General features: G+C 45.3%; 1 protein-coding gene across 5 annotated transcripts; it reads left to right on the top strand.

The window, feature by feature from the left end:
• The first annotated feature begins 90 nt into the window (after positions 1–90).
• shld2 (shieldin complex subunit 2) lies at positions 91–14,239 on the top strand. Of its 5 annotated transcripts, none has more exons than XM_021314315.2 (11): positions 91–150; positions 4,803–4,964; positions 5,764–6,590; positions 7,937–8,087; positions 8,196–8,297; positions 8,366–8,560; positions 10,408–10,554; positions 10,698–10,907; positions 12,354–12,597; positions 12,672–12,787; positions 13,284–14,239. In XM_021314315.2, the coding sequence occupies exons 2-11, from the start codon at positions 4,808–4,810 to the stop codon at positions 13,457–13,459; spliced, it is 2,325 nt and encodes a 774-aa protein (XP_021169990.2). In that variant the 5' UTR covers positions 91–150; positions 4,803–4,807; the 3' UTR covers positions 13,460–14,239. The 5 variants fall into 5 exon arrangements, with proteins under 5 accessions (XP_021169990.2, XP_021169991.2, XP_021169992.2 ...); XM_021314316.2 differs by lacking the exon at positions 91–150 and adding an exon at positions 1,093–1,297 and having other exon boundaries at positions 8,204–8,297; positions 8,370–8,560; XM_012858730.3 differs by lacking the exon at positions 91–150 and adding an exon at positions 1,096–1,297.
• The last annotated feature ends 770 nt before the right edge of the window (positions 14,240–15,009 follow it).

Below are 15,009 nucleotides of genomic sequence, written 5' to 3'. Positions count from 1 at the left end.
GACGGAGGACCAGGAAATGAGCGGCTGAGCCCGGAGTCTGAAGCCGCCGCCGCTGCGGCTCCTCCTCCCTCCTCCCTCCTCCCTCCTCCTCCTTCTGCTCCTCCTCCTCCTCCTCCTCCTCCTGCCTGCAGCCGCTGCGTGCCACAGCAGGTAGGTCACGTGCCCATGCCGAGCCCCTTTATTCAAACCGGAGCTGGCACGAGGCCGTTTAGGGAGCGGCGCGCGGTGGCTGCTACGGTTAGCCGTTAGCTTAGCTCAACACAAACAGCAGAAACACAGGAGAAAACGAGTAATAACGCTTTAAATAGAGGCGCTGCTTCACGGGTAGAGCGAACACGAGTCTGACAAGAAGGGTTTAATTATCTTTGGCTACTTTACGTTCTTCTAACAGCGTAAAATAGCGTTAAAACAAGCTAGCTAGCATATACCGGGCATACCTTCAAAATAAGTGTCCATGAAATGTATTCAGATGCTTTTAAACTGCTGTATATTTGAGCATTTAACATGATAAACTGTTGTTTTCTGTCCTTTGACCAGTGGTGGGATTTAACAGGAAAGTGGCTCATTGCTCAGGGCGGCACTGCCTTAGGGTCAACCCAGGTTTTTATAAAAAAGTAGGCCTTACTATGGAGGAAGTGCCTTAAAAGGTATATAGCCACATTATATGCCTATAAAAAAAAGACCAAAAACTGTTTGGTCATGATAAGGTTATATAGACCAAGTGTCCACCCTGACAGTGTATCGATAATCCTTTTTGAGCCTAAGCATAACCCCATCACCAGGAGAGATGATCAGATATAAACAGACGTGGCCCCGTCTACCGGCAGTACCTGAGAACTATCAGAAAGCATAATAATAACATAAAAAATTATAAATCACTATTAATAATAAAGCCAAACCAAACCTGACCCTCTGAATAGCTTGTGGCAAAGCAACCGCTAGACCAGCCGTTATTAATTAAAGTAAATAAATAAAAAATAAATTGAACTTTATTGATCTCACAATGGAGAAATTCACTTCTGCATCTTAACCCATCCCCTTGGGGAGCAGTGGGCTGCCATGTGCGGCGCCTGGGGAGCAATCTGGGGTTAAGGGTCTTGCTCAGGGACCCAGAGTGCAGGCAGTGGGGATAGAACCGGGAACTTGCATCCTTCTCTGAGTGCAAGCACGCTACTCTAACCACTAGGCCACCATCCCCCAATAAACCGACGTACAGCAACTATAAGAGCCTCATATCAGAACATCATGGAGAAATTAATTTCCTGTTCATAAACGGAAACAAGGACACAGCTCCAAGGTAAGAACCAATCAATCAATTGATCTATTTATAATGTTATTACTTCAGACTGTAGAGGCCAATAAGAGCGTTATTACTAAAATCACAGTATAAATCATTTATTCACGTCAATCAACTCTGCAGTCACATCCCAGCAGATTAGTATCGGCTTCAGTGAACAATGAATATATATATATATATATATATATATATATATATATATATATATATATATATATATATATATATATATTAGCTTTTTTCCCTCAGGATCATGGACTATTATTTCCATGTCTTTGCTGGGAGATGCTAATAGCCGTTAGCTGCTTCCTGGTTTATCCCCTCCTCTGCACGCGCAAAGTCATGCTTCCATTGCTATTATAAAAAAACACGAATGGCTTTATTTACTAACAAATTGAGCAAAAACAAAGCGTAAAACGGCCAAAATAATAACTAATACGCCAGCAGGATGTGAAAATCAGAAACGTTGAAACTGAACTGGGATTAATTTAATTTAAAATACTTTATTACTCAAAGGGAAATTAAATGTAACTTGTATTGTCTTTTATATTACAGTACGCATAATTAAAGGAAAATCTACTTTAAATATAAGTAGTCTAGTCTGGGATGTCTTTATCATTATGCAGCCATAATGACATTTTAGTGAGACGTCGGCTCTGAATCAGAGACAAAAACTTCCATAGAAAAACAAAGTGACCATTTCTAGATATTCCTAAATTCAGTCCAGATTCTGCTTCCTGTCGACCATCTAACATGCGCTGCATTTTACCATACGAGTACCCAGAATGCACTGCGGTGTGACACTCTTGATCTCCCAGTTCTTATTTGCATGTCGCGTCATTAAGGAGTAGCTAAACTGGTCAAACCTTTATAAAACCTTTCATCCGTATGCAAAAATACCCAAAAGGTTCTTCACGTATGCAAACCTTTAGAAAGAACCCGTCCAGAGCAGCGTTCAGGCAGGAACCTCCAGTTTAAGGAACCTTTAACTGTGGAGTTTCACTGGCTCTTTCAAATTAAATCTAAAAATAAATCCAGATAAAAACCCAGCAGTGTAATGGCAGAGACTAAATGTCTCCTTCACTAAATTTAGAGCCGATGTCTCCTGCAAGTGATATTCCACATGTTGGTCCACCTAAATATTCCCTCTGGCTCTGGGCTGCGGTACGATGTTAGAGGCTGAAATTATAACCTGTTCATGACCTCTGACCTCATGCTACCGTTGTTGGAAACACACCAAACTGAGCTGCTGGTAATTGGTTCAGAGTCCATATGTTTAATTTATGTATTTTTATATCGGTGGATATGAAGTGGACCTGTTTGTCTTTTAAAGTGTCTTGAGATAAAAAGTGAATATAGAATCCATAAACTAAATAATTATTATTATCCTTGTTACAAATTCATTATTGTGATTTTCTGTATTATTCACAATTATTACTCCTATAAAGCAATAAAATAAGAACTGATTCTGCAGCTCTGGTCGTCTTTCTGAATCCTGAACTGCCTCTACTGCCTTGCTCATGGGTTGCAGTGATCATTCAGCACTGCCCCCATCAGGCAGAGATGTGAATTACAGCCATCCCAGTTACAGAGTGCATGGATGGATTTGTTCTCACTTAGACTTAGACAACTTTATTTTCATTTTTATGCACAGAGTGCGTACAGAACGACATTTTGTTTGCATACAGCTTGAAAATTACAGTAAATTACAGGATAAAAGATAAAGTGCAGCAGTGATTTAACAGTAAACAATTGAAATGTAAACAATGCAGAGACAGTGGGCAATCACAGTGTACAGAAAATATACAAAAAGAACCCCCTGCCTCGAAAAAATACAAAAGAATAAAAAACTAAATATTGCCTACCGAAGGTTATTCTGTTCGTGAAAATCAGCTGATGGTACGGATCAGGTAGTGACAGGCCCGTCCCACCCATAGACATCATATACGTAGACGCCTCATTGGTCGCTGCCGGCCGCTAGGCTGACGTGCCTACAGGGCGGCCATCTTGGGTCAGACCACAGATCAGACATCTGCTGTCAAAATGAATAGGAGGCAGCTCAGATCTCATTTAATCATATGATCACAGTGATCGTGACCTTTCAGACAGATTACACATATTTATTCAGAACTAAAACTATTTAAACTGAAGTCAAACTGGATGAAAAATGTACATGCACTTACATATTTTACAGTTACATATTAATCTAATATACACACACATTATACACACATAAATCTCTCTCTCTCATATATATATATATATATATATATATATACCCATAAAATCTTCCTTATGGAAGGTAATTCCCCACCATCTGGTTCCTAGTGTTCTTTTATTTGCACCAATAAGCGGAGTTAAAGTCGGGCTTCCTGGGACGGAGCTCTGGAAGTTTGCTTACTTTCAATACAAAATCGAAATTATTTATTAAGTTAGACATCATTTAATTCAATCAGTTGGTCCCATGTAGCCCCTAAAGGGTGACGTTTTCAGTCAGTTGATTTATCTGGAAATCAGGTGAGAATTCACCGGATTCAGAGTGTCTGACCAGATGATGTCACTGATGTTTGTCTCACTGCAGTAAACTGGGTGTAACTCTGTCTGCTGCTGTCTCACCTGAACCTCTCCACCGTGGGACTATAAAGAATTTACCTTCAGAAAACCAGACCTCAGCTTTCCTCTGAGGAAACGCCACCTCCCCCAGCATCCGGCCTCTGATTGGTTAAGCTCATGAAGGCGTGTTAATGGCCTCTGTTATTGCTGCCTTATGTGGAAGCGGTCAGAGTCTGCAGCTGGGTCCAGGTTCTGCTTTCTGCTCAGTCATGGTTGTTTAACAGAAGAGGTAGAAACACCTCAGTCACACATCTCCATGAGTTCCAGGCACAACCGTCTGGGTTCTGGACCGTCTGGGTTCTGGACCGTCTGGGTTCTAAACCGTCTGGGTTCTGAACCGTCTGGGTCAGTGTTACTGATGTTTTACCTGACGAGTTACTTGTTTTCTGTTTGACAGTTATGTGAATGAAATCATGTGCCAGTTCAGATAAAACGGCTCTGATTGGACCGGTTCTGTTCAGTTCAGTTTTATTCATATAGCACCAATTCATGAATCATCTCATCAAGGCTCTTTCCAAAGTCAGACTCCATCAGATCCTCCAGGTTGGTGAGAAAGTTTCCTCTCTAAGGAAACCCAGCAGGTTGCATCAAGTCTCTCCAAGCAGCATTCACTCCTCCTGAAAGAGCGTAGAGCCACAGTGGACAGTCGTCTGCATTGTTGATGGCTTTGCAGCAATCCCTCATACTGAGCATGCATGAAGCGACAGTGGAGAGGAAAACTCCCCTTTGACAGGGAGGAGAACCTCCAGCAGAACCAGAACCAGGCTCAGTGGATATGACACCTATTTTACTTTATTACCAGAGGAAGAGTTAATGCCATCCAGATTAAGACGTTTATATTTCAGGTTCTGAGCTCTAACAGGTCGATACGTTCTGTTGTGTTCGTCTGCAGACATCATGGATCAGCGGCCAAAGATCCACGTCTTCCTGGGGGCGCCTCCTCCGGCCTCCGTCTGTGGATCAGAACCTGGAGCCGGACTGGAGGAGCGTCCCTCTGCAGGGTGGAGACACCTGGAGCTCACCTGGAGGGAGGGCCGCCTCACACCTGCAGCAGGTGAGACATCAGTTCAGGTTCTGTTCAGCAGGTAGAACTCTCTGATGCTGTGTGCAGGTAAGACCGTCTAAACCCTCAGAGATCCAGACAGAACCAGAACAACGTGGCTGGTTCTGCAGCAGAACCTGCTTTTAGATCTATGCTGTCTAAATGTTTTCTGCTCTTTATGCTCAGGTTTTGTTTTATTAGTAGTTTTATTCAGATTTATTTCAGATTTTCTTCTTTAGCTTTTTGTTTTCTCTCCCTGATTTCTTGTTTTTTTCTGTCCTGTGACATATTTAACGGCTCTGCCAGTTTTTCTGTTTACTGATAATATTTAACCTCTTTAGTTTAGATCTTGTCAGCATTTTTATCTGTTATATTTAATTTTTCAAAGGTGCTATATCATGATTTTTAAGCCTTCCAATATCAACTATTGAAATATTGTGTTTGGCCCAACAGAACATTCATTTCTTGGTATTATATCAGTTTTCTGGAGCTATTTTTGTGATGCGGGGCGCCTTAGAGCCGCAGCAGCTTCCATCCCTAACCTGCTAATCCCTCGTCCTGCGGTTCTGGACGGGTTCTGGACGGGTCCAGGATCCCTTTGGACCTGGTTCTGATGAAGGAACAGAGTCAGAGCTTAAAGTTGTTTTGTTAGTTTTCCTGCACCGTTTGCTGTTTCTGTCTGAATCAAAGGGTTCCTCTGACGCTGGTTCTGGTCCGTCGGGTCGACCCGGTCCTGGTTCCCCTCAGACGGACCGGCTGCTGGTTCCTCCATGTTCTGTAGCGTTAACCGTTTCTCTTCCCGTCCTCTCAGGGATCCCTGGGAACGGAGCCAGAACCTCTAGGATGGACTCTGTGGGTGACGGGCCAGAACCATCCAGTCAGGGCTTAGAAAGCAGCGGGAACCCAACAGAACCAGAATCTGACCGGACCACAGAGGCAGCGAGAGGCCGACCCGACAGAACCGGACCAGCAGCTCTGGGGACCCAGAGAGACTCAGACGGCGCTGAAGAAGATCCGTGTTCTGCTTCAGTGCTGGAGTACCTGGACAGCTGCTTCCCTGCAGCCCAACCAGACCCAGAACCAGACCCAGAACCAGAACCAGGACCAGAACCAGACCCAGAACCAGACCCAGAACCAGAACCAGGACCAGAACCAGGACCAGAACCCATCCCTGGTCCTTCCACCAGCACCCAGTACCTCAGCACCTGGACTCTGAGTCAGGCCCTCATCATGAGAGGCAGACGCAGCGTCCAATCAGCTTCCAGCCCTCAGAAACCCCCCCACACCCCCACCTCCTCCTCCTCCACCCCGGAGCTCCTCAGCCCCGCTGCTTCGCCTCCTGCAGCCTCCCTGGAGCTCTTCAGTCACACCTGTCCCAGTCCCAGGGCGGAGCAGGGCGGCGTCGTCATGGAGACCACCGAGGACGGCGTCCTCTGCTCTCAGGGCTCAGACCCCCAGGACCCCCCCACTAAGCCCCCCTGCAGCAAGAAACCCAGAACCTGTGAAGGAGCAGAGGCTGCAGGAAGCTCCTCCACCTCCACCACCACCACCACCACCCTGGACAGGTGTGACCAGGTGGGACACAGGTACTCCATCCTGGTGGTGGTGGTCCACCCATGCCACCTGAAGGAGGTCCAGGTAGGTCCACATGTCTCCTTAACACCAGACTGAGAAGCATCAGCAGATTAATAATAAACTAATATAATATAATTAATAATAAACTAATATAATATAATTAATAATAAACTAATATAATATAATTAATAATAAACTAATATATTATAATTAATAATAAACGAATATATTATAATTAATAATAAACTAATATAATATAATTAATAATAAACTAATATAATATAATTAATAATAAACAAATATATTATAATTAATAATAAATGAATATATTATAATTAATAATAAACGAATATATTATAATTAATAATAAACTAATATAATATAATTAATAATAAACGAATATATTACAATTAATAATAAACAAATATAATATAATTAATAATAAACTAATATCATATAATTAATAATAAACTAATATAATTAATTAATAATAAACGAATATAATTAATTAATAATAAACGAATATATTATAATTAATAATAAACAAATATATTATAATTAATAATAAACTAATATAATATAATTAATAATAAACTAATATAATATAATTAATAATAAACGAATATATTATAATTAATAATAAACGAATATATTATAATTAATAATAAACTAATATAATATAATTAATAATAAACTAATATAATGTAATTAATAATAAACGAATATATTATAATTAATAATAAATGAATATATTATAATTAATAATAAACTAATATAATATAATTAATAATAAACGAATATATTATAATTAATAATAAACGAATATATTATAATTAATAATAAACGAATATATTATAATTAATAATAAACTAATATAATATAATTAATAATAAACGAATATATTACAATTAATAATAAACGAATATATTATAATTAATAATAAACGAATATAATATAATTAATAATAAACTAATATAATATAATTAATAATAAACTAATATCATATAATTAATAATAAACTAATATCATATAATGAATAATAAACTAATATAATATAATTAATAATAAACTAATATAATGAATAATAAACTAATATAATATAATTAATAATAAACTATTATAATTAGTAATAAACTTTTAGCTCGATGTGGTCAGAGGAGCCCAGCTGGGCGCTTGTTTGATAGTTTTTAGATTATTGTCATAATTATTTATGTCAGCGCTGTAGGAGTGGTCACAGTTCAGCCTGAAGCACAGAACGTGGTTTTAGAACCCCCCCCCCCCCCCCTTAACTCCTTTCTGCAGCAGCAGAACCGCCTGCTGACCCGATCACAGGACATGACACCAGATCTGATCTGAGGAGCTCAGAGAACCTAAGACTGTCCCTGAGGTTCTGATCCGTTTACTCAAAGGTCAAGTCGGGCCCGTCGGCAGGAGCGGCGGTTCCTCTGGCGTCCGTGGTGGTGACGGACCAATCAGGAGCTGAGATGAAGGTGGTGCTGTGGAGGAGAGCGGCGTTCTGGGTCCTGACGGTGAACCCAGGAGACGTTCTGCTCATCTCAGGTGCACACAGCGCTGTTGGACCTTACAGAACCGGGTTCTGCTGAGGTCCTGCTGAGGTTCTGCTGAGGTTGTGTAAGGTCTGTGTTCTAAGGTTCTGTGTGTGTTCAGGGCTGCAGGTGAGGGAGGACAGGTGGAGAGGAGAGACGGTGCTGCAGTCCACCTTTTCCAGCAAGCTGCTGAACCTGGGCCACGCCTCCTCCTCACAGCCAGGTAAGCAGCAGCCAATCAGCAGCCTGCTCCGCTCAGGTGTGTCTGCCTCACCCAGCCTGTGTCTCCAGGTAGCGGGCTCGTTAGCCCCGCCTCCCTGGGCGCTCTGCGGAGCTTCATTGTGGAGCGGCGCCCCCTGCTGGTGTCGGTGGCCCGGCGGGCCCAGCAGGACCTGCGGCGCCTGCCGTACGTCACCCTGACGACGCTGCGGGTCAACACCCTGGTCCACGCCCTGCTGCGCGTCACACACTCACACGTCAGCTCAGGTGAGCCGGTCAGGGTGGGCGGGGCCAGGCAGGTGGGCTCACTCTTCAGGGCTTCTCATAGCACCATGTAACGTTATTTATTTGCTTTGTGTGATCTAACAAACATTTTAAATAACGCTGCGTTGTAATTTCTGACCTCCACACTGCAAAAACTGAACGAAAAATAAATAATATAAACGAGTGTATCTGTCCTAGATTTGAGCAGGTAAATAAAATGATCTGCCAATGGACTTAAAATAGGAACAACTCATCTCCATCGTCTGGTTTCAAGTGCAGCATGTCTAATTATCTTATTTTAGGGGTCAGAATACTCGTTCCGTTAGCAGATAATATTATTTACCTGCTCGAATCTCGGACAAAAACACTAATTCTAAGAACATTTTACTTATTTTTAGATCCGTTTTTTGCAGTGAAGTCGTAACTTTCCACAGGATGACCCCTGACCTCTGATGGCTGCTACTGACGTCATATTTGACTCTTTTCAGCGGCTCTCTGTTATTTCTGTAACGTTTAGTCGGTCAGGTTCCACCGTTTAGGGTTCATCAGCGGGACGTTTCAGATCTTTATCTGCCCAGAGCAGCGTTAATGTTCCTGTTTTACCAGCAGTCTCCATAGAGGCTGAACCAGCAGCGAAGAGTCGCCTCCTGCTGGTAAACTCTCCATGTTCAGTCCAGCAGCTCAGCGCGGCTTAAATAACACACTGATTTTAAAATAAACGTGATTTTAAAACACGTTCTGAGGTTTGCTGTAATAGTCATTTTAATAAAGGCTTTAAAGCCAGCGTCCATGTTTTTTCCATCAAGAGGGAAACTGGAACGCCTAAAGGCGGACATGATGTCATAATTAGATCTTAATCATACGATGTGTAAGCGCTCCCAAAGGTTTTTTGTCTGCTTCAGATTAAAGCCACGCTCCAACTGATGTTTGACCAGCTTTTATTTTCTTAGTCACACAGCAAATCTTCTTTTTTGCCAGCAAACACAGTGAAAAACTATAATGAATGAATATTATAACACAGATGTTAGCTTAAAAGCATTTACAACAAAACAAACCTTACAGAATAAAATACATAAACATACTGTGTGCGCCTTCTAACCAAACATTTAGAAGTTTTCCAACCATATGTCCGTGTTTTGAATCAAAAATGTCCAGCTACCCGTCTCTGTCTTCTGTCTGTATGCAGGAAGCCTCTTAATGGAACATGTTCTCCAGAGCTGAACTGACGTTCTCCGTACCAGTTCAGCTCTGCCCGCAGTACTCAAATTCACCAGTAGGTGTCAGTAACATGACAAACCTTAGTCTTAGTAAACACACACAAAAAATAATAAAATAAAACGCCCTTTTTCTGCGTCAGCCACACAATGAATTTACAGACAGAACTCAGATGTTTTTAATATTAAGTTTGTTAAATCAGCTGTAAGTGATACTGACACCTAGTGGCTCAGATCGGAACAACAGGCTGCCACTGACTGCTGCTGTTGGGAATGTTTACCTCCACAGGACGGGTCCATGAGGATGTGATCTGGTCTGTTCTGGTTCTGGTTCTGGTTCTGGTTCTGGTCCGCTTCTCTTCCTGGCTTCCATGTCTGCAGCAAAACAGCTAAACTGTTTAGTGAGATTTTTACAGTGAATATCTTACTTATCGCTCCTTTAATATGTCAGAAAACAGATGCAGGGTTTCACAGCTGAAGGTCCTCAGACCTGCAGAAGCAGATGAACAGTTTTCAGCCTCCATGTTCTGAGTTGATGGAGACTAACGTCTCCACCAGGGTCTGTGATGAAGACGTGGATGAAGACGTTGACTTACCTGCAGCAGGTGGTGACGCTCACCTGTCTCTCTGTGTCAGAGTGGAGGAACGAGGCGGAGGCCGGCAGCCGCTCTGCCCTTCAGCAGCAGGCGGTTCTGACCGTGGAGCAGCCGGGCGGCCAGCGGGGGGCGCTGCTGCTGTGGGGGGGGGCCATGGCCTGGCAGCCGCGCTTCAGCAAACACAGAGGTATGAGAACGCTTCCTGTAGTCCTGTTTCTGCCTGAAGGGGTCAAAGGTCAATGTTAACGCAGTGGAGTCAGGAGGAGAACCGCTGAGCCGGACCAGGAGGAACCGGATCAGGACTTTTAGTTCCTCTGTCTGTGTCCTCAGATGCTGTTTGGGACTTCAGAGTCCTCCTGGTGAGGGAAGGGTTGACCTCTGACCTCCTGGAGCTGCACTCGACCCCATGGAGCTCAGTCGGACCTCTGGACCCCACGGACCGGCGGGCGCTGGACTTCCAGCGGGCGTGGCGCCGCCAGAGGGGACGCAGCGCTCCTCTGGAGCTGGACGTGGACACGCTGCTGTCCCAGAAGTACAGCGGTGAGTGGGTGACCAGAACCAGAACCAGAACCAGAACCTGCATGTAGAGCTGGATCAGAACCTGCAGGTAGAGCTGGGTCAGAACCTGCAGGTAGAGCTGAACCAGAACCTGCATGTAGAGCTGGATCAGAACCTGCAGGTAGAGCTGGACCAGAACCTGCAGGTAGAGCTGAACCAGAACCTGCAGGTAGAGCTGGATCAGAACCTGCAGGTAGAGCTGGGTCAGAACCTGCAGGTAGAGCTGGATCAGAACCTGCAGGTAGAGCTGGATCAGAACCTGCATGTAGAGCTGGACCAGAACCTGCAGGTAGAGCTGGACCAGAACCTGCATGTAGAGCTGGACCAGAACCTGCAGGTAGAGCTGGATCAGAACCTGCAGCATGTAGAGCTGGATCAGAACCTGCAGCATGTAGAGCTGGATCAGAACCTGCAGGTAGAGCTGGATCAGAACCTGCAGCATGTAGAGCTGGACCAGAACCTGCAGGTAGAGCTGGACCAGAACCTGCATGTAGAGCTGGACCAGAACCTGCAGGTAGAGCTGGGTCAGAACCTGCAGGTAGAGCTGAACCAGAACCTGCAGGTAGAGCTGGATCAGAACCTGCAGGTAGAGCTGGATCAGAACCTGCAGGTAGAGCTGAACCAGAACCTGCAGGTAGAGCTGGATCAGAACCTGCAGGTAGAGCTGAACCAGAACCTGCAGGTAGAGCTGGACCAGAACCTGCATGTAGAGCTGGACCAGAACCTGCAGGTAGAGCTGGATCAGAACCTGCAGCATGTAGAGCTGGATCAGAACCTGCAGCATGTAGAGCTGGATCAGAACCTGCAGGTAGAGCTGGATCAGAACCTGCAGCATGTAGAGCTGGACCAGAACCTGCAGGTAGAGCTGGACCAGAACCTGCATGTAGAGCTGGACCAGAACCTGCAGGTAGAGCTGGGTCAGAACCTGCAGGTAGAGCTGAACCAGAACCTGCAGGTAGAGCTGGATCAGAACCTGCAGGTAGAGCTGGATCAGAACCTGCAGGTAGAGCTGAACCAGAACCTGCAGGTAGAGCTGGATCAGAACCTGCAGGTAGAGCTGAACCAGAACCTGCAGGTAGAGCTGAACCAGAACCTGCAGGTAGAGCTGGATCAGAACCTGCAGGTAGAGCTGGATCAGAACCTGCAGGTAGAGCTGGACCAGAACCTGCAGGTAGAGCTGGACCAGAACCTGCAGGTAGAGCTGGATCAGAACCTGCAGGTAGAGCTGGATCAGAACCTGCTGCATGTAGAGCTGGATCAGAACCTGCATGTAGAGCTGAACCAGAACCTGCAGGTAGAGCTGAACCAGAACCTGCAGGTAGAGCTGGATCAGAACCTGCAGGTAGAGCTGGATCAGAACCACTAAGCAGGGTAAAGCAGAGCTGAGCAGATCCTAACAGGACATGAAGGCGTTCCTCTCTGCTCCAGGTGAGGTGGAGCTCAGAGTCCAGGTCCTCACCTTCCAGTTCCAGGAGGCTCCGCCCTCCCAGAACCCGCCCCAGCCGGTCCTGGGCGCCTCCACGCCATTGGACGGCATCGTGGCGGCGCTGAGCGGTGATGTCACCTACACGGGCTGCGCTCGCTGCTCCGTGGAGCTGGACACGGACCAGAACGGGATCTACGGGCCCTGCTACCCCTGCCTGCCCCACACCGCCGTGCGCCGCTTCTACAGGTGCTGCCCACGTCACCGATGACATCACCACCGAGAATTACAGGTGTTCTGATCATGTCATGGCTGGGTTTCAGGCCAGGTGTGCTGACGGTCGGTGGGCGGGGCTGCAATCACCTGTGTGTCCAGGTTCCTCCGGTTCCTCTGCAGAAGATCCTGGAAGCTCCACCGGACCGACTCCAGCGCAGCTCAGGTGAGATGGTCAGGTGAGGTGGTCAGGTGAGATGCTCAGGTGAGAAGGTCAGGTGAGATGGTCAGGTGAGATGGTCAGGTGACTGCGGGTCTCAGGTCAGGTGAGATGGTCAGGTCAGGTAAGGTGGTCAGGTGAGATGGTCAGGTGAGATGCTCAGGTGAGATGGTCAGGTGAGATGGTCAGGTGACTGCGGGTCTCAGGTCAGGTGAGATGGTCAGGTCAGGTAAGGTGGTCAGGTGAGATGGTCAGGTGAGATGGTCAGGTGAGATGCTCAGGTGAGATGCTCAGGTGAGATGGTCAGGTGACTGCGGGTCTCAGGTCAGGTGAGATGGTCAGGTCAGGTAAGGTGGTCAGGTGAGATGGTCAGGTGAGAAGGTCAGGTGACTGCGGGTCTCAGGTCAGGTGAGGTGGTCAGGTGAGGTGGTCAGGTGAGGTGGTCAGGTGACCTCAGGTCAGGTGACCAGATGTTCTGATCCCTCTGCTGTCGCTCCGTCAGCTCCAGGTTCCCAGGTGAGACACATCCAGGTGGTGGCGGAGAAGATCCAGAGCCTGCTGTCTCTGCCCAGGAAGACCTTCGTCATCACGGTGCGGAGCCACTTCCTGGTTGATGAGAACAGCGTTCCCATTGGTCAGGACTTCACTCTGCTGGACCTTCAGGTCCCAGGTCCATGAAGGCTCCAACAGGACCAGAACCCACCTGGTGGGCGGAGCCTAGCTTGATTCTCCATGGAGGATGGAGGCCTACAGCCTTCTGGGCATCAGCTACAAAGCTAGCAGTTAGCTGGATGTGGATGGAAAGCTAACAATAAATAATTAGTTTAATTTCCAAGGTTACTGTATGTACACATTATGTTTTATTGCTCCATCTGAGTTAAAACTGGTGTTCTGACGGTTCACCATCACCATCAGGCTCAGGTTTTAAATGATCACCTCCATGATGTGACCACAGCATTAATGCTGGGAGATGGGCTAACGAGGAGCCTAACAAGGAGCCTAACGAGGAGGCTAACGAGGAGCCTAACGAGGAGCCTAACGAGGAGCCTAACGAGGAGCCTAACGAGGAGGCTAACGAGGAGCCTAACGAGGAGGCTAACGAGGAGTCTACCGACTCTCCATTGATGGGGCGACCAGTTGCAGGTGAATCTCCAGGTGAATCTTAGGAGGCCTGCTGGTCCATAAAGCTGGAACTCCTCACTACTGCAGACATTTAGAACTGAGAAAACTTCCTGGATGGAAGAGAAACGTCTTCAGCTTCAGAATAAAAGTCCAGTTGTTTTATTTTTAACCTGTTGTGGATTCATCAGAACGGCGTTGACTGTGGTTTGTTGCTCAGCCACTAGATGGCAGCACATGACCAGTGCTGCTCAGTGTTGTGCAGCTGATAAGTTAAATTCTCCAAAACAATAAATTTAGTTCCACAGTAGAACAGTGACACTGTGGCCCTAAAACATACATATGTTCTCTATGAATTTGGCCTTTAGTCTGTAATATATTGCTACCGTAGAAACCGTGTCCATATTTAGATTATACCAGCGGTTCTCAAATATTTCTGTTGCCTTTTCTCTCTGAATGCGCTGAAAAAGTCGCTCTGAAGGTGACCCAGAATTTACATTTTATAACAGCTACATACGTTCTATAACAACGATTTCAGACAAATTCAGACAAATACAACGATTTCTATCCAAACAAATAGAACTTTTTTATAGACCTTCTAGTTGTTTAATAAACTACATGATATTAACAGTCTAAAGTATTTGTAGCCTGACGTCCCAGCAGTCAGAACTAATGATGAAACTAAACAGGAGAGACGTGTTAGTTTTAGCTAAGCTATCACCCCCCATGTGCTGATGGTAAAGGGTTTGGATCATTTTCTATGGGTTTGTACCGTCCTCAGAGGACTAGCCATGAGATGAGACCATTCACTGGACACATGGTTAATAGTAACTTTCTACATATTGGACAAAAACCTTTATATTTCAAACATATAACGTCCTTCCTTAGATGTTACTGTAAATCATATTTTTTTAACCTGTTGGCTCTTCCACCATAAAAGGACTGAGAGGAAATGCCAGCAGTGGTCGACAGGGGGGGCTGTTTGTTGGCCATCTTGGATTCAGAAGAAATTTACCTGCAGTTCCAATGACTGACCACTGAACCGACCCACTGAGCTATATGATACACTGGAGTGCTGATTTGCTGAAAAACTGATGTCACTGGCCGCC

The sequence above is a fragment of the Fundulus heteroclitus genome, chromosome 22 (assembly GCF_011125445.2).
Source record: "Fundulus heteroclitus isolate FHET01 chromosome 22, MU-UCD_Fhet_4.1, whole genome shotgun sequence".
Lineage (NCBI taxonomy): Eukaryota > Metazoa > Chordata > Actinopteri > Cyprinodontiformes > Fundulidae > Fundulus > Fundulus heteroclitus.
This window is presented reverse-complemented; position numbering and strand designations above follow the sequence as displayed.